The sequence below is a fragment of the Scyliorhinus canicula genome, chromosome 2 (assembly GCF_902713615.1).
Source record: "Scyliorhinus canicula chromosome 2, sScyCan1.1, whole genome shotgun sequence".
Lineage (NCBI taxonomy): Eukaryota > Metazoa > Chordata > Chondrichthyes > Carcharhiniformes > Scyliorhinidae > Scyliorhinus > Scyliorhinus canicula.
The window spans coordinates 231,487,154-231,507,504 of NC_052147.1; the positions used below are offsets into that span (position 1 = coordinate 231,487,154).

Here is a 20,351-nt window from a genome sequence, read left to right on the forward strand (position 1 = left end):
TTCCCTCGGGAAAAACATGCCGGCTTTCAGTCAGGGCCTGTCACTTTGCCAGCTTTTGGGATAATTTAGCTCATGACATTTGCAGGGCTGCTGGATAAAAGCCATTAGAATTTGTTTGAAGCTAATTTCAGTAAATATCAAAATTTAAAAAGATACAAAGATAACTACAATACAGGAACTGAATAATAAAGCACTGGGTTTGAATATATCGTTTGACCAAGCTTACCCTCTGCAAGGATCCAGTACGATAGCTCTTGGCCTCGGAACGTTCGCAATAATTGTGCGATCACTGCCATCCACTTTTGTGGAGCTAATTGTTTGATTCATATAATCGCTATAATAAATCCTTTTGTTAATCCAGTCATAGGCAATTCCATCAGGAGCACCCAAACCTCGGAACAAATATTTGTATGAATTAGTTAATCGTTGAAAATGTATATTCACTGACATGTAAAAACAATAAGTAATCTTTGGTTCTCTATGAAACAGCATTAGCTTTGAGTCATGAATTCTTCGAACCCACTTCAAATTTCTTAAGTAAGAGCAAGAAATTCTACTAACTAAGAAAATGACCCAATATTGTAAAACTGGACCAATTAAAGCAGATGTTCTACGCTATGGGCAGGATTTTCCTCGCCCTCCGTGGGGTATCCTGCACCGGTGGAGGGACGGCTTGCTACTGGCCGGCAGTGGAATCTCAAGGTCCTGCCATTGTCAATGGGCTTTCCCGCTGAATGCACGCCTCACCGCCGGGTAAGATCCCACCATCCTAAATGGCCAGAAAGTCCCGCCCTATATTCCAGGATAGAATCCATGAGATCACTAATTCCAGCTTCAAAATTCATATAATGAACAGCATTAAATCAAAATGGTTATCAGGTTCAGTTTGATATTGTTATCGGAATCAATGATATTGATGACCTTCTTGTTCTTGGGATAGGGAATATCAATTTTTACTGCATTTAGGATATTATTTGCAATAGTGTCTGTTATTTGTTCTAACTATGGGGCTGTTTAGCACAACGCTAAATTGCTGGCTTTGAAAGCAGACCAAGCAGGCCAGCAGCACGGTTCGATTCCCGTAACAGCCTCCCCGAACAGGCGCCGGAATGTGGCGACTAGGGGCTTTTCACAGTAACTTCATTTGAAGCCTTCTCGTGACAATAAGCGATTTTCATTTCATTTCATTTCTATGGCTGATAACATGATTGTTAACAATCCAACATGGTACAACAATAACAGTTTGCATCTATATAGTACCATAAATTAGAGAAATGTCCTAAGTTGCTTCATGGAAGCATTAAAAAAACAAATAAAATGGAGCATTGAGCCATAGCAGGGAACATTAGGATGGATGCGGAAAACCTTGGTCAGAAAATCAATTAGAGCAACGGTGAAAAGGGTTTAGGAAAATAATTCCGGAATGTAGGACCTATCAGCTGAAGGCACAGTAACCAATGATGGGAGAGGGAGAGTGGATGCAAAGAAGGCCACGGTCACAGAATGGAGATTACAAGAACTTTCATTGGCCAAAGGTTTTCCATTATTTGGAATCTTGTACTCAATTTTAGTGTGGCTTATCTAACAGTTATGTTACTGACTGGAAAGTAATTGTATTTACCTGTTATCACCTGTGAAGGTGAAGCAGACATTTCATCAAGACTGAGGTAACTGATTGTACTGCGTCCTTGGGTAAAGATTTGTGTGAAATAAATTCTCTTGTCACTGCTGTCATAGTCAAGAGCCACTGCAGTCCACCATACATTTACTACTGTGAAGGGCAACGTGTGGTCAGCAGTATCTAGGTGAAGACTGCGAATGGAGCCTTCTGTAGCATATATCAAATAATCATTAGTGATGATCATGCACTGTTTGCCATCAGAATCCAACCTGCCATGGGCACATCCACATTTTGGCACTTGCAAACTAGGCAATGCAAAACAAAATTGGGCACATTCTCCATTCAGCTCCCAACAGGGGTTATTGTTCATTTTCTCGGGTGAAGTTGGTTGAATCCTTTTATCAAACATTACCACATCCCTTAATAGGTTCAAGTTGTCTCGGATAACAGAAGGTTGTTCTATGTTTCCAGGTTCTTTACTTGCAAGCAAAACCTTCTTCAAGTTTCTGTCTACCCAAATCATGCTGTTTTCAAAGATCGTAATTCCAAATGGAGTTGGATAGCGACTGCCATACCGAATTATCTGATGTTCCTCACCATCAGGTGAGATCCTAGCAATTAGGTCGAGGGAGTCATCAATCCAGTAGATGTAGTCATTCGTGTGGTCAACAGCTAGACCTCGTGGCATGACAATACCATCATCCACCAAGACAGTTCTGTTGGAGCCATCAAGGAGAGCACGCTCAATTTTAGGATTCTGCCCATAGTCAGCCCAGAAGATATGTCGGATCTTTGGATTTACAACAATGTGTCTCGGCCGATCTACTGTTGTTTTGATGAGAACTTGACGAAAAGTGGTGTTCAAACGTAGAATTTCAATATAAGTTTCAGTAAGGAACGCATTTGTGAAATAGAGATTGCCTGTTCACATAAAAAAAAGAAACATATATCATTCTTTCAAAGGATAGACCAGGTTTTATAGTATAACCAAATGGCAAAAATTGAAATGCAGGCTTGTGTATAGTACAGAAACAATTTGGATTTCTGTATATGTGGTCAGGGTGGTGCAAATCCAAATTCACAAATAGGTTCAAATCACTGAGCGATTTTAATATGTATCATTCATCCCTGATCATTTTAATTATTTTGTTTAATATGCAGCAGCTTATTTTCCTTTGCCTTGTGAAATATAACAGAGGCTACATTTGGTATTCAGCTGAAGAAATTACTTATAATGAAGAAAAATTGTGATATGTTACTGAGGGCGAAACACATGAAAAGTAACAGGTATATCAGAATATTGCTGAACTAGACTTTCTGGTCAGGTGAGTATGATGCAGAGTCAGAGGACTCCACTTTACAGAGAACAAATTCTTAGTATTAAAAGAGTTTTCAGTCTAACAGTAACAATTGACAGCTGGGTACTTTTAAAATGTTTCACATCAAGCTGCGTTATACCAGGCTAACTGTGGTCTCATGCCTTCCTGTTTCAATAGGTTTGGGATTAGACGGCCTCGATTGCCACTTCAGCATTTATAGCAACAGAGGAAATAGGAGTAGACCATTTGGCCCCTTAAGCCTGTGCCACCATTCAGCAAGATCTTCTACCTCAATGCCTTTACTCGCACTATCCCCACTATTCCTGGTTGAGAAGCATTGTGATTTTAAAATTCTTATCCTCATTTTCAAATTCCTTCATTGCCTTGCCCATCCTGATCTTTAGAATCTCCTTCAAACCCACAACACCTCAAAAAGCTGCATTATCTAACTATGGCCTCCTCAGCATCCCTATTTCAAACTGCTTTACCATTAGTAACAGCGCCTTCAGTACTCCAGGCTCTGTGATCTAGAAGGGCCTGCCTATAATTCTCCACCTCTCTACCATGCTTTCCTACTTTGAAACACTCCTCAGCAGCCTAGCTCTTTGACCAAGGTTTTCCCATTTGACCTGATGTCTCCTTATGTAGCTCAGTATCATACATTGTTTTATGATGCACTTGTGAAACACCTTGGGACATTTTACTACATTGAAGGCGCTATATGAATATAAGTTGCTGTTGTTTATTAAGTAAATTTCCTCTAATACAGCACGCAGAAATTGCAAAAAAGCAGCCTCTGACCTGCCACCCAATCCACAGCAATTCCTCGAATACCATTCTGACCAATTCCTGTAACCAGAATATTTTGGAAGGAAGACCCATCAGGTTTAATCCTGCGAATAGCATTCCTTGAAGCTGTGGAACTGGAGTCACACCAGTAAATAAACCCTGAAGATATGTGTACATCCATATGTAGGGCAAAGCGACCTAAAGGAAAAGATAAAAATATTACTTCTTCGAAATGTACCATTCCTAGTTTGAACAAACAACAAAGAAACTCAAAGAAAGTCAAAACTAAAGGTCAGAAAACATTTTTGGGGCAATTTCCAAACAAAATATTCTTTTTTTTTTTAAATTTCCAATTAAGGGCAATTTAACGTTGCCAATGCACCTACCCTGCACATCTTTGGATTGTGGGGCTGTGACCCGCACAGACACGGGGAGAATGTGCAAAATCCACACAGCCAGTGACCCAGGGCCGGGATTGAACCCGGGTCCTCGATACCGTGAAGCATTACTGCTAACTATTGTGCCACCCTGCTGCCCCTCAAACAAAATATTCTTAAATCACTTAATTTTTAAACAGGTAAAATACTCAACAGCTGTACATATCACAGAGCATGGATATTTTATTAATAGTTTTCAAGCAGATAGTTAATATCCACTTAATAATAAATCTTTGATAGGAATTCAATTCAGGGATTTTTCTTTTCTGTTAAAAAAAGTTACCGGTAATTGCAGAATTACAGGTTAAAAGAGCGTCAACCGCATGTGTCTTCAGATTACACATTTATATCCACACACAGGCAAAGTTCCACAGTCACAAAATGTGTCAAATTACGCAAACACTATAGTCAAAGTAATCTGAGGACTGCTAGTTCACATTATCATTAAATTCACAGTAAAACTGCTTTGTCAAACTTTACACGCTTCTTAACCCTCCTTCCAACGATGAATGTGCAGGTAGGAACACCTGATAATGATCATTTTGTGGGATGAGTAAAAGAGACAGCACTGCCGAATATCCTCGATTAGCAGCAGCATCCAAAAGGAGGCAACCGTTGGGTTGTAAGGAAAGACGAAAAAGATTTGGTCCATTAACTGGAGTAAAGAGTGGAAACATGAACTACAAGAAGGGAAAGAAGAGTTTCAATGTGAACTTGCAATGGAAGGAACATGGCAGAGTAAATGGGGAGAGGGAGAGAAAGAGGATTTCCAGTGTAAACTAGTGGGAATAGGAGGACCGGGAGGGAAGAAGGGTGCCTGCAAGAACAGGGAAGACAGCTGAAAGGTGTCAATGTGAATAAGAACATAAGAACATAAGAACTAGGAGCAGGAGTAGGCCACCTGGCCCCTCGAACCTGCTCCGCCATTCAATTAGATCATGGCTGATCTTTTGTGGACTCAGCTCCACTTTCCGGCCCGAACACCATAACCCTTAATCCCTTTATTCTTCAAAAAACTATCTATCTTTACCTTAAAAACATGTAATGAAGGAGCCTCAACTGCTTCACTGGGCAAGGAATTCCATAGATTCACAACCCTTTGGGTGAAGAAGTTCCTCCTAAACTCATTCCTAAATCTACTTCCCCTTATTTTGAGGCTATGTCCCCTTGTTCTGCTGTCACCCGCCAGTGGAAACAACCTGCCCGCATCTATCCTATCTATTCCCTTCATAATTTTAAATGTTTCTATAAGATCCCCCCTCATCCTTCTAAATTCCAACGAGTACAGTCCCAGTCTACTCAACCTCTCCTCATAATCCAACCCCTTCATGAGGAATGAGGAAGAAAGAATAAGTAAAACATCGCTGTGAGCTCAGGAAGGAATTCACGTATCTCCGCAAGCTAGGGACAGAGGTAGGAAATTCATACACAATTTTAAAACAATTAATCAAATGAAGTGACAGATTACCATTACGTATCCAACAATTTATATGAGAAATGAGGGGCAATGAATGTAATTTTGCCACAACCTTCCATACTTTTTCCGTTCTCTGGTATGTGTAGTTCATTATACATCAGTTAGTTTTCATTATACTTTAGTGCTTCATAGGATTTTTTACATGAATGATACTAATGAAGATTTGCTTACATTCAAAGGTCAGGCATTTGATAGCACAGAACTTGAACTGTGCTGTAAAAATTTGTTTTGTCAAAGCTTTTCACCTTGCACTCATCAAGACAATCGCAAGAATACTAATGAAAGGGGGAAAAACAACTTCATGCTGAATGAGTAGAAAGTGCTGATTGGTTGGGAAGTGGATTCTGACTGGTCGAGGCATTGCTATGGAGAATGCACCAGTTAATGGTGACTGAGTATTTTTGAAAATTTAAACAAGGCATCTTGACATTGATTGACCAAGGCATTGCCCCGAATAATGAACCAGCAAATGGCTATCACTAATTTCTTTAAGTTGAAACAGGTACAATGTTTGTCTGCAAAGAACAGGGCCCTGTGTATTAATATATGTAGCTTCTAGCACATGCAAAAGCGCCACACTGCGAGCCCAACTGACAATCTTAAATTGATGTCGGCATAATTCTTAGTACACCGAGAATTATTTAGCAAATGTCGTCCAATCACGGAATCACATCTAGCGTTGGATACTATGAACTTTACAAGTACGGGGTGGTTAGGTATGGCCTGTACCTTGCCTGTTGTGAACAGTGGAAGAGACGTGTTGTTTAATACTACCCACCAATCTTTGGGAGATACGGCCCACATACCTAACATCACACTGGCACTAAAATTCATATACCATGTTACTTGTTTGTGTGATAGGCTTGATGGCAGCATCCTCTTAGTGGCGAATGTCACTTGTGTTGCTACTGCATAGCAGCTGCATAAAATAGCTAGCTTCACCTCTTGCTCTCATTTTTGAGATACCTTGCCCTTCCACGATAATCTGAGATAGACCGAGCTCTTTTCAAGCATGAAAGTGACAGTTTTAGGCCGGGGCATTAATTTGTTTAATATACCGTGCAAAGTAACCTGATCAGGGTAGCCATTGTCCCGCAGGATGTCTTTGATGTGCCCTATTTTAGCATCAAGCTTACATGGTGAGCAAATGGCTTGAAACAGAGAAGTCAAATTAACTCCCTTTCCTTGACATTCTAGTGGGGAAATCTGCTGGCTGGTCCTCTACCATGGTTTACCGTAAGCCTACGTTCACTGGTCAATAGATGTATTATGATTCTTACAGTTTGACACAATATAAGATTGGTTTTATTGGCAACCTTGGCCCAAGGCCCATTGCAAAAAATGCAGGATGTGCCATTAGAATCACCAATTTCTGTGATGTGCTTATTCTGAAATTTATGTTCATAGACCATTTTTCAGTCAAGCATTATGATACTTACCAACGCCACCCACTGGTACCATGGCTTCAGAATGGTCATTCGCATCCAGGTTGAATCCCCTGATAGTGGTCAGCTGGGACACAATTAGAAATGAGTCAAAGGATGAGCATGTCTTGTTATCTGGGTTCATACGGTAGCCTATAGTACAAGCACAAGTGTGCGCTCCATTGGGTCTGGGCAGGCATAGCTGTTCGCATGTTCCAATGTTGTTACTGCACCCATTGGAGGTACCAGCTGACTCTATGAGAATTGAAAAAAAACATGAAAGGAGAGCAACCTTTTGTATGCGTAATGCCTTATGTTGTCAAGATATTCAAAAGGTTCACAACCAATGAATTACTTTGAAGTGTTGCTACACAGGCAACTAATCTGCCACAAACAGCAAATAACCAATAAACAATTGCAAATTAATCTGAGAAACATAAAAATTGATGCAATCAATGTTTTCAAAGGGAATATTAAAAAACATATATTTAATATTCTTGCTTTGACAATCCAGTATTGTCATAGAATCTACTACATAAATTACACCTCTACACTCATTCTTTACCTATTATTGGAACAACTTCTTTTACAATTCAACTTTTAATCAGATTGATATTGTTTCCATCTGAAAGAAACAGTTTACCTTATGGAATAAAAATTTCACTTGTTTTCTACTTGAGTCAGAAAGTTTTATATATTACGTTTTGCCATTACCTTAAAGGGTTATTGATATCCAATGTGATAAAGTAGCTGTTTCTATTCTCGGTTGAGACCAGTAAGTCTTAAAAAACTAATTTGCAATCGCATATGAAAGGATCAAGCCCAAGACTCCATACTTTAAAACAAAGAGTTTTTCTTTACAAGAGTCAAACAAAACAAACATTAATTACTATCCAAAACCCAAAATAACAAAAGTCTACCATGAACTAACAGGCAAATTGTTGTCAATTATAAATTAAAGTTGCACATTAAGTGGTAGATACCACTGAGACAGACCTGATGAATAGGCTGAGCCTATATGTCTACTCAGCATATATGTCATTAGTCTCAGTTGTAAAATCATTTCAAAACTCCTGTCTTCCTGCTGATTAATTTAAGGTCCTCTTCTTCTAGAATTTAGCCTGATCCCCATCCAACACCACCGTACAACCAACCCAAGTTCCATGGACAGAGGTTTTCACCAAAAAATTGCACATGTCGCAGAGCCTCCTCAGCTCTGCTTGCAGTGCTTTGAATGGCATAGACCCAATGCTATCTCATGTAACAGAAACAGCTACAGCAACTGTACATTTGCCTATCCTCCGAATCTGGATCTAGACTTAATCTTCTTCAGCCTACCAGTACCGCACCACTGAGAATATCATTGATTGATTAATATTTACTGTTACATGTACCGAAGTACAGTGAAAAGTATTTTTCTGCGGCCAAGAGAACATACACAGTACGGACATAGTAGACAAAAGAATATTCAACAGAGTTACAGTGTGGAACAAGGGCTAAACATCATTGTATAAGCTCCAATGAGGACAACACGGTGGTGCAGTGGTAGCACTGCTGCCCTACGGCGCCAAGGTCCCAGGTTCGATCCTGGCTTTGGGTCACTGTCCGTGTGGAGTTTGCACATTCTCCCCGTGTTTGCGTGGGTTTTCGCCCCCACAACCCAAATATGTGCAAGGTAAGTGAATTGGCCACACTAAATTGCTGCTTAATTGGAAAAAATTAATTGGGTACTCTGAATTTATTTTTTAAAAGTATAAGCTCCGATGGATCTGTGTCCTTTTTATATAATTTCAATCATTTTCAGTCTCTACGGAAGTTCCAGTTTCCAACCTCACTTTCCATCTTACTTTCTTGAGAAACTGGGTTATTTTATTTTTCAGCTTCCCTTTTCAATTATGGTCTGTCTCAAAAAATACAGGAACTATGGGTTACATCACATAATCCAGTTGGTTTTCACATTGGACTAGGAAACTGAACCCAATTTCAGAAGAGGTCTTTGCTATATTTACAAACGTACTCAATTTTCCCCACCATCTTTCCATATTTTATTCGGCTACGCTTTTCTTGTCCTTCAGACTTTCAGAGCGGACGTGGGCTGTATTCTCTGTTTCAGCGGCTAAGTGCAGACTCCAGCGGAACATGTATTGTCTTTTATGACCAGAAAATCTGCATGAAACTCTCATCGTTTCCTGGACTGTTGAGGGGCTAGCAGCGGCACTGGGTGAAACTCCCGGCTCCAATGCCGAAAATGACCGGAGAATGGCCGGGCCTCTCGCCGTGCATGCACACGGCTGATGACCTGCAGCGGATGCGCCGTACAACATGGCGCCGACCGTGCGCTGACCCAACCCGCCATCGGCAACCCCACAGTCCACCCCATGGTCACCCCCCACCAGTCCCCCCAGCCTTCGCGGAAACCTCCCCGGCCAGCGGCACAGAACCCGGCCGAGTGTGGCGCGCTGGACACTGTCCGCAGCTGCCAGGCCGGGTTCCCGCACAGCAAAGACCACGCGTGTCTCGTGCCATCAGGAACTGGGCCCATTGGGTCGGAGCATCGTGTAGGGCCGGCCAATGACGTGCCAACAGCGTTACAATGGCGCACAAAGCAATAACACTATTTTGGAGGGGGCGGAGCATGGCTGACCGACTTCAAACCAGCGCCGGCCCGATTTCGTCATTGGAGTTGATTCTCTGCCATATTGGCAATTACAATGTTGGTGTCGTGCAACAGAGAATCCCGCCCAGGTCTGCTGGCTGTGCTGATTGGTCACTGATTAATATCTCTTTGTTATGAATTAATTGTTAAAACCCAAAATATTTTTTTATTATTGGTGCTGTAGCAACAGGATCGAGCTAGAGATGACTGCATGAAACCGAGTGAGAGGTAGACAAATTGGATGGGTACCAATCGCCAAGACACAAATTTCTCAGTCTGACTTGTGTTTCAACAGTCCTGGTTTAGCATGTAATGTTTACTCTGCATTGATATTCCCATCTACAAAGAACAGAGTTCCAGGTAACAACGCTGCTGTGTGCAGTTTCACTGTGACATTCATTGACTGGTAACATGAATCTACAATAACTCAAACATTCCTGGCACAAATATTGAAATATAACTTAAGCTGCAGCAATTCCCCTGGCATGATTCCATTCATAAATTCATGCATCTAACTGACAATAAAGCCACTTCTCCTTGATTTTCTGCATGGAATAGGTTATCAGAGCTAGGTTTATTGGGTAGTACAACTTTATTTTGTGCCTAACCTTTTTAAGCAGTTGAAGTGGAGCAGGGTAAGGGAGGGGAGAGCGTTTCCCACGCACCTCCGCCTCAGTTTGCTATTAACTCTTTTCCAAATCCCAAGGAAAATGAAATGAAATGAAAATGAAATGAAAATCGCTTATTGTCACGAGTAGGCTTCAATGAAGTTACTGTGAAAAGCCCCTAGTCGCCACATTCCGGCGCCTGTCCGGGGAGGTTGGTACGGGAATCGAACCGTGCTGCTGGCCTGCTTGAAAAGCCAGCGATTTAGCTGAGGGAGCTAAACCAGCCCCTGGTTGGGCCAGGATGAGCATATTTAAAGATCTGAGCTAGATACCCACATATGGAGTGGAATTTTCTGATACTTATATCAGTGTCGGTTTCAGCGATAAACCCAGAGAGAGTCTTGCCAGCGTCATCAGCGAGAAAACTCACCGTATATTCAGCCTCTTTAAAGAAAACATATATTTTCATGAGATTCATGCTGCAGCCATGGTGGCCTGCCTCTGTGTCGCTTGCCCAGCTACAACTTCATCCCTGCAATCAGTGGGGAGCAGCATTTAAATGCCTTCCCAGCGCTCCTCAGCACTTATTCCATCCAAGTCCAATCGGGGATTCGCTGCCAGAATTCAGCGCCATGTTTTACAAAGGGAGGTTCTGCAAACTCTTGGATGGGGTCGAGCAATGGCAGGAAATCCTCTATCCACAATTGGGCAGGCGTCCAGCCAGAAAAGTGACCCAGCTGGAAGGCTATGTTCCAGGCACAATCCACAATGATTGTGTGCACCAGCTCACTCCATAAGAGGAAGGGCCTGCAGCGCCAGAAGATGAATAATAACTCTGCCTCCTCATATCTCCTTCAGCACCGCTTAACACACCCATCACACCTCTACAGTGCTCTCACTCCTACCAACAGCACTTGTCATGTGCCCTCCCTCTCCGTAATCCCCCCAGTAGCTCCGGTACCCCTCATTTGCCCACCTCCACTTACCTCCCATGCATGCCAGACTTCATTCCCATCTGACGTGGCACGGATGTGAACGGGCACAGCCGGCTGGATTGATACCAAAGCTCAAGACCCTAACCCCGTTTGAAAAACGGCCTTGAGCTTGCTGACGAAGAGCAGGACTGTTCCTGTGAAGACGGCAAGGTTGGCGCCAAAGACACAATTGAGAACCCTCAACACATCCAGTTGATGTGATCTTTCTCCCATTAGTGTTTGCCGTCACCAACAAATGCCATCTCCCATCCATTGCAGGGGAATCGCAGGGAAGCCCGGACCATTCTCGTAGCCCCTGGACACCACGGAGCCAAGCAGCTCCGAGGGAGACATCTCAGAGAAAGCACTAAAGACATGCCACACCTGTCACCTGTGCCATCCACTAATACAGATACTCACATCTCAGTGAGATGCCTAGTAGGCAGGTTTCTGGGCCACTCATTGGTGAGCACCTAACACCTAATGATCCACAGTAGGCAGAGGCAGGAATGTCCCAGAGATCTGGAACTTGGAGGGAAGCCGGAGCCCAGGCCAATGACATGCCACTGGGTACAGAAGTCTCAGCACTGCTGGTATTGCAAAGGCAGAGTTACGAGCATCGGAAAGGGATGACAGCAATCCTCCTCAAAGTGCAAGGCCAATGAAGGAATCTCATTGCCTTCTGTTGGAGGAGGTGGTGCCATCACTCCAATGCAATGAGGCCAACACTGCGAGGATAGTGTCCACAATGCACCATGGCACCTTGGCACAGGGTAGTGGCTGAGGGCATGAGCTCCATGGTGCAGGGCTTCAACTGCATAGTACAGGCATTGGTGGCAATCCAGTGCCAGAGGACAGTGGAAGTTCTCTCTCATTGAGGAACTCAGGGGCCTGCTGGCACACAAAGGGAAGAGGATTGGCAGAAGCGCAGCCCAGGGCCTTCTATTCAGGAGTCCTTGGAAATGTTGAGCACATCTGACACCCCTCCAGCCCCATGCACCAAGGAGGGCAGCACTGCAATGCCTGTGCTGCCCGAAGGGAGGCCGGGACCCTCCAGGCCACCTAGTGGACAACTACCAAGGTCATCTCAGGAAACAGGGCATGGAAATGAGCAGACCCCTTCATCCTCAGCTGTGGATCCTGGGGATACACCTGGGTTTAGCAGGAGGTTGAGGAAGAGTAAGAAATGATAGGCACCTAATGGACATGGGTGAGCTTAGACACATAGAGAAAATACATCATTGTAACAGCTAGCTTGTATTAAAATTCACTTTGATCACCATATGGAGCCTCCACACCCCTGTGGAAATCCAGCGATTCCACCCTGTGCAGAGAGATTGGCAGCGCTATGTCTCTCTCCCATCTCCCACACTGATGACACAGTAATGCTGAGCCACTCTATTGCGGGTACCCAGCCTCCCCCCCCCCCCCCCCCCCCCACCACAATCCCCCATCCATCAAAGGTTTCCCCCTTCCAAGTCAATGCTCAGGCCTCTCAAGTCTGCCAGTTTTCTCTAGTTGTGAGGATGCCATGAGCTGAAAACATGAGAGAGTCTGTCCACCTGATCAGTAGCTGGAGAAACACACCAAGACCCTTGATCTTGGAGGAAATACTAGCAGCCAAGATGTGTAATTCGGACTCTCTGGGCCCCTCAGTTATGTTCATCTCTGTCAGGCAGGAGTCAGACATTTTGTGGAGGATAAGAGGAGCATTGCTCTGTCCTCACTGCAAGTCTCATCATTCTCCTGCAGCACCCGTCAGTCGCTTTAGCGCCCTGCCCATGACTGGTGCAACTATCACGATAATATCCTACAGGGCCCATGGTAGTGAGATGATGTAAGACCCCATGGTGGCAGAGGTCTTGACGCCTTACTGCTGGTCATCCCCAAACCGAGAGGCTCTGAGGGCATCACTAGTCCTGCACCCTATATGGGCCTTGGCCATCGCCTGAGGTCCTTTCCCCATGGGTTGCTCCTCGCTAACCTCCTTGACTTCCTCCTCATCCAAGGAGATGTCTTCCTGATCCAGCTGTTCGCCCTACTGCGGTGTCAGGTTGTGCAGAGCACAGGAGATCACAATAATGCAGGACAGCCTCTGGGGGCTGTATTAGAGGGCTCCCCGAACGGTCCAGGCACCAGAACCGCATCTTGAGCAATCCAATCATCTGCTCGACCAACGCATGCGTTGACACATGAGCCTCATTGTAATGAGTCTCAGGGGGTGTTATGGACTCCACACTGGCATCATCAGCCAACTCCTGAGAGAGTATTCTTTGTCCCTTCGGAGCGATCCCTCCAGCTCCCTGGGGACCGGGCACACACCTGTACTGTGCTCATGGCATTCGCACATTATCTGAACATTGAGGGAGTGGTATTCCTTATGGATTACAGACGAAGTCCATGCTGTCATGGGGAATGCAAAGTCAATAGGGCACAGTCAATGACACCCTGCATCTGGGGCAGGCTAGCTATGTGGCCGAAGCCTATGGCCCTGTTAGCCTGACTCAGCTGGTCCCGGTCATGGTTGATGTACAGATGGGCCCTCGCAAAAAGCATATTTGTCACTTCCCTTATGCACTTGTGTGCGGCAGATTCAGATATGTCATACAAGTCACCCGTGCAGCACTGAAAGAGCCGCTGCCATAAAGGTTCAGAGTGGCAGTTACTTTTACGGGCATAGACAAAGGGTCAACTCCCAGTCCATGTGGTGCAAACTCTTGCAGCACCTTGCACAGTTGGTTCACTATCCCCTGGGACAGACACTGCCTTATCTGTCACAGGACCGTTGACATCTGGAGGTAGACCCATGGCCGGTAGTGTCTCCTCTGAGACTCCGTCACCTGTGGCTCTTCCCTTGGAGGATCAGTGGGCTCTGCTTCCCCTTCCTCTGCAGAGCACTGGTCCTGGCCATGTGAAGCGGCACGTCAATTTTGCTGTTGCTGCTATACATCTATCAATAAAACTGCCAGCTCAACAGGATCCATGATTCTCTTGAATCTATAACTGAAAGGAAGAGAACCTAAAAGTGAGTGATGAGGAGTCCTGACAATACCCTTACCCACAGCCCTTTCATAATCTGGGACATCCGCCCATGAACATCCCCCCCATCTGAGTGCCTTTCCAATAGCATCACTCCCTCCCCTCTCACACAGTGATCAATCACTGACAATTGCCTCTCTCAATTCCAGCTGACAGAGGCATCTCGATCCTTCAGAGCTAATTCGGCAAAAGGCTTCCCCTGTGGTAGGTGAGTTCTTCTGCCCTCATATTGCTGCTCAGCATCCCTTATCAGAGTCCCGAACTCTGCGCATGCAGCCTGGAATTTCACAGGACCCCACCCACAGACCTCGAAATCACCACCTGTACTGGCCCAGTGATTACACCCTCTCCCACCCACCTCCACCTGCCACTCCTGAAGGGCAACACTTGGTGAAGCTACAAAACTGTTGCTTGAATACCAAACAGCGGTAGCAACATACGTACAACAAAGCTAAACGATCCAATAACAAAAGGGACAGATCTAAACGTTGCAGTCATGCCACACCCAGTTGTGGTGGAAAATTCAACAATTAACAGCAGGAGGAGGCTCCACAAATATCGCCAAGCTGAGACATAGGGAAGACAGCTAGTGAAAAAGAAAAGGCTGAGGTGTCTTCAATCAGAAGTGGATGATCCATCTTGGCCTCCGCCTGTGGTCCCCAGTTTCTCAGATGCCAGTTTTCAGCCAGTTCGGTTCACTTCACATGAAATCAGGAAATGGCTGAAGGCGCTGAATACTGAAAAGGCCGTGGGCCCTGACAAGATTCTGGTAAAAGTACTGAAGACTTGCGTTCCAGAACTAACCATACCCCTAGCCAAGCTGTTCCAGTACAGTTATAACACTAGCATCTATCTGGCAATGTGGAAATTTGCCCGGGTATGTCCTGTACAAAAAAGCAGTACACATCTAACCTGGCTAATTATCATCCCATTTGTCTGAACTCGATCATCAGTAAAATAATTGAAGGAGTCATCAAGCAGCACTTTGTCAGCAATAGCCCGCTCATTGACACTTAGCTGGTGTCTTACCAAGACAACTCCAGCCCTGGCCTCATTACAGCCTTGGTTCAAACATGGACACAAGGGCTGAACTCATGACTTGAGGTGAGGGTGACTACCCTTGACATCACGGCAGCATTTGACTGAGTGTGGCATCAAGGGGCCCCAGCAAAACTGAAATCAATGGGGACCGGGGGAACAATTTCCACTGCGAAGAGACATACCCCGAACAAAGGTAGATGGCTGTGATTATTAGAGGCCAATCATCTCAGTCCTGGAGCATCGCTGCAGATGTTCGCAGAGTAGTTACCTAGGCCCAACCATCTTCAGCTCTTTCAATAATGATCTTATCTTCATCATAAAGTAAGAAATAGGGATGTTTCCTGTTGGTTGTACAATGTTCAGCACCATTCGGAATTTCTAAAACACTGAAGCAGTTCTTTTCAATAAAACGTGGACCATATTCAGGTTTGAATTGATAAGTGGCAAGTAACATTCAGGTCACACAAGTGCCAGACAATGACCATCTCCAGCAAAGAAAATCAAACCATCCATCCTTGACATTCAATGGCATTGTAATCACTGAATCCCACACTTAAAAACATCCTGGAGGTTACTATTGACCAGAAACTGAACTGGACTAACCATTTAAAAATGGTGGATGCGACTTTGCGCCTGCGCCATCAGACAGCGAGGATGGTAATGCAGTCGCAAAGTATTGTGACAGTTAGTTAGGTGGGGGGGTTCCAATTATGTGTGGTGGAGGGGGATAACTCCGAGGCCTTTGAAGGGGATGACTTGGCTATGACGAGGGAGCAGCCATTGAGGAAGCCATACTTCCGCATTGGTTGTTGCCCATTGGGGGTGGAAGGAGAAGACCCCAGATGATTGTAGTGAGGGGGGGTTGAGCAAGAGCCCTATTGATTCCCCCAATAACTGTGCTGTGGTGAGGTGGGGTGTTGCGGCAAGAGTCCCGATTATTGTGTTGTGGTCTGGGAGGTGTGACAAGAGTCCCAGTGATTATGCAATGGCTGTGGAGGGCACAAGGCTGCGATGATTGTGCCGGGGGTTCGTGGAAGAGCCCTTGATGAGTGTGCCATGGTGGGCAGAGGTTGATTCTCCACCAACACCTTCACGGTGGGATAAGGTGGGGGACGCGGGGCTGCTGTGAGAATTTGGAACTCTCTACTGATTGGGGTGCCCTTTAAAGATGCAACCCCAATTTTTGTAGAGCCGGTCTTTCCAGCTTTATCAGGCCCCGCCCTGCCAAAGAACGGCGTAAACCATGCCCCCGGTATCTTTTTTCAGAGTGGCTCAATAATATCTAGTCCAAAAACTCAGCAGTGCATCTGAAGAGACACATAGAGGTTTTCAGTCAGAACCTGACACACTAACAATTCTGCCCTGTGTCTACAAGAGCAGGCCAGAGGCTGGGATCTCTGCAGTGAGTAATTTAACACCTGATTCACCAAAGCCTGTCCACCATCTACAAAAATCAGAAGTGTTATGGAATACTCTCCACTCGCCCAGAATGGTGTAGCTCCAACAACACTCAAGGAGGTCAGCACCATCCAGGACAAAGCAGCCTGCTTCATTGCCATCCTATCCACGACAAAGCAGCCTACTTAATTGCCATCCTATCCAGCACATTAAGCATTGACATCCAACACCATCGATAAGTGGCAGAAATGAGTATCATCTAAAAGAGGCACTGCAGCAAATTACCAATTTACCAAGGCTCTTTTGACAGCCCCTTCTACACCCATGACTCCGACCACCTAGAAAGGCAGGGGCAGCAGATACGTGGGAATACCACCACAAGTTCCACTCCAAGCCACACACCAGCATGACTTGGAATTATTATATCATTGTTCCTTCACTGTCCTGGGGTCAAAATCCTGGAACTCCCTCCCTAACAGCACTATACGTGTTCATCAGATCACATGCAATAAGAACAAGAGTCGGCCATTTGGCCACTCGAGTCTGCTTCGCCATTCAATAGGGTAATGGCTGATTGATTCCTCATGTCCATATTCCTCCCCAATCCCTGTTACCCGCTTACTGCCTCCCTCCCTTTTTGAATGGGGGTGCCACATTGGCAGTTTCTCAATCCTCCAGTACTCCTCCAGAATGCAAGGATATCTGGAAAATTACAACCAATGCACCCACTATCTCTGGAGCTTCTTCTTTTAGGATCCTAGAATGCAAGCCATCTTATCTGCCTTTAACCCAATTCATTTTTCTGACACTCATGATGGTGATGGTCTTTAATTCCTCCCCATATTCTTCAGTATTAATGGAATTTAAGGGGCTTTTCACAGTAACTTAATTGCAGTGTTAATGTAAGCCTACTTGTGACAATAAAGATTATTATATGTTCGAAGTATCTTCCACCATAAAGACTGGGCAACACATGGGCTGCAATGTTTCAAGAAGGCAGCTCACCACCACCTTCTCAAAGGCAACAAGGGTTGGCAATAATTATTGGCTCGCCATCGTTGCCCGCATCCTATGATCAAATAATGTTTTAAACATTTGGTGTGCAACAGAATGTGATATCCCACTGAGAGGTGGAAGTGAGAGTTCAAGCCTGCAGGCACAACAGAGGGCAGAATGACTCCAAAATGGCAGAAGAAAAATATCAGTAAGATATTTGAAAGTTTTTGCTAAGAGAACAGGGAACTGACCTGGTTCTTTTTCTTCTTGGGGCCTTCTTAAGATCCACAATGGGACAGATGACGTGATAGGTGACCTGAACAAAGGTCACCAAACAGTCCATCTACAATTACAGACATGCTCCCAAAGTTAGCCAAGGATGTAATTGGATGATCCTATCCTAATAAGTGCCTGCCCCTTCTCACCCCTAACTGAATGTGGTATGGGGAAGATTCAAGAGGCAAAAGCCTAGAGTATCTGGGTTCAAGCCCAAACTTCCGCATCGGAATTGAGATGGGGCTTGTTCTCAAATCCCCACTCTCAATCAGATTTTCTACCCTAATAAGCTTTTGCTGAAGCAATGACTTTTTTTATCATGCTCTGGCATCGGACATTCAACTAGAGGTACACAACCTGCAGCTCTGTCCTGATGTTCATGTTTCAGCAAGAAATTCTATAAATTAAGCTATTTCAGAATTATACAGCTAAGCTTAAACCTTCTAAAATGAATGCACAACGAGCATGTTTCTATGGCATTACTCTGTACCATATTTCAATGGAGATGCCATTTACTTTGATATAGGAGGCTTAATGTGTCGTGCGAACTTGTTAAGTATTTGTCTGCTAATATTACAAACGGTAATTGTGAGACAATGCATACTCACGAAGGACGACATTGAATAACTGGCAAATTCCAACACATCAATCATATCAAGGCAATTACATGACAAGTAGACTGTCAGCAGTTTATAACAAGCTAAAACGAAAGGTTAGGCTACTGTCTCATTACATCCAACTTTATGAGTTAGTACCTCACTGAATGCCAGGTTACTTTCAATCGTTCATTTCAAGACTTCCATCCTTAAGATTCAGACTGTAATTTTAAAGATGTCTGTCAGCCATGACTTAATACTGCCTCCCCCAGACCAATTAACCCTACCATATTATTGTACAATGCCCTCTTTCAGGTGATTTATATGGGTCTGCTGACGGAATTGTTTGAAGTAGGAGCAAAAGTTTTAAGAACTTCAAAAATGAGCAATTATATTAAAAGTAAAACTGCTCACCACTGCAACATTTAGAGTCCATCATTTTAATTAAAATCCAACATTTTGAAAGTGTACTCGATAATCCCACCTATTAATTAATCAGCAAAACTGCAATATTTATTTAAGATATAAGGTGAGGTGAGAGTGACTGTTCTTGATATCAAGGCAGCATTTAACCAAGTGTGACATCAATGAGCCTTAACAAAACTAGAGTCAATAGGAATCAAGGTAGCATGGTAGCACAAGTGGATAGCACTGTGGCTTCACAGTGCCAGGGTCCAAGGTTCGATTCCCTGCTGGGTCACTGTCTGTGCGGAGTCTGCACATCCTCCCCGTGTCTGCATGGGTTTCCTCCGGCTGCTCCGGTTTCCTCCCACAGTCCAAAGAAGTGCAGGTTAGGTGGATTGGCCATGATAAATTGCCCTTAGTGACCAAAAAAGTTGGGAGGGGTCATTGGGTAAGGGGGATAGGGTAGAAGTGAGGGCTTAAGTGGGTTGGTGCAGACTCGATGGGCCGAATGGCCTCCTTCTGCACTGTATGTTCTATGTTCGAAGGGATAAACTCTCTGATGGTTGGAGTATTACCTTGTACAAAGGAAAATGGTTGTGGTTGTTAGAGGTTCGTCATCTCAATCCCTGAACATAGGAATTAGGAGCAGAAGTAGACATTTCAGCCTCTTGAGCCTGCTCTGCCATTCAATCAGATCATGCATATCTCTTCCTGGCCTCAAATCCACCACCTTGCCTGTTCCCATTTTCTTTATCAGAAATATATCTATCTCCTTCTGGAAACCATTTAATGATTCAGACTCCACTGCACTATGGGGCAGTGAGTTTCACAAATTCACCACCCTCTGTGTAAAGTAGTTCCTCCTCATCTCAGTTCAAAATATACCGCCTCTCAAACTATAGCCGTGACCTCTCATTCTAGGGGAACATTTGGCCTACGTTTACTTTATCAATCCCTCTTTGCATTTTTTTTACCTTGATCAGATCCCCTCTCATCCTTCTAAACTTCATGGAGTATAAGCCCAAACCGTTCATTCTCTCCTCATAAGTCAACCCTTTCATCCCCAGAATCAGTCTGGTGAACCTCCTCTGAACTGCCTCCAATGCCACCACATTCTTCTTCAAATAAGGAGACCAAAACTGGACACAATACTCAGATGTGGTCTCATCAGCACCATATACAATTGCTACAACTCCTCTCTACTTTTATACTCCAGTCTTTTTGCAATAAATACGAAAATTCCATTTGCCTCTTTTATTACATGCTGTACCTGCATACCGACTTTTTGCTATTCA

General features: G+C 44.3%; 1 protein-coding gene across 4 annotated transcripts in view; it reads right to left on the minus strand.

Annotated features, from left to right (window-relative positions):
- Nucleotides 1–20,351, minus strand: part of lrp2a (low density lipoprotein receptor-related protein 2a) — a 432,071-nt gene that overhangs the window by 163,805 nt on the left and 247,915 nt on the right. For all 4 annotated transcript variants that reach the window (XM_038789773.1, XM_038789772.1, XM_038789771.1 and 1 more), the window contains 4 exons: nucleotides 7,083–7,322; nucleotides 3,742–3,927; nucleotides 1,622–2,542; nucleotides 227–392 (listed from right to left, as the gene is read on the minus strand). In XM_038789773.1, coding sequence (XP_038645701.1) covers nucleotides 227–392; nucleotides 1,622–2,542; nucleotides 3,742–3,927; nucleotides 7,083–7,322 — 1,513 coding nt within the window. The remainder of the gene's footprint in view (nucleotides 1–226; nucleotides 393–1,621; nucleotides 2,543–3,741; nucleotides 3,928–7,082; nucleotides 7,323–20,351) is intronic.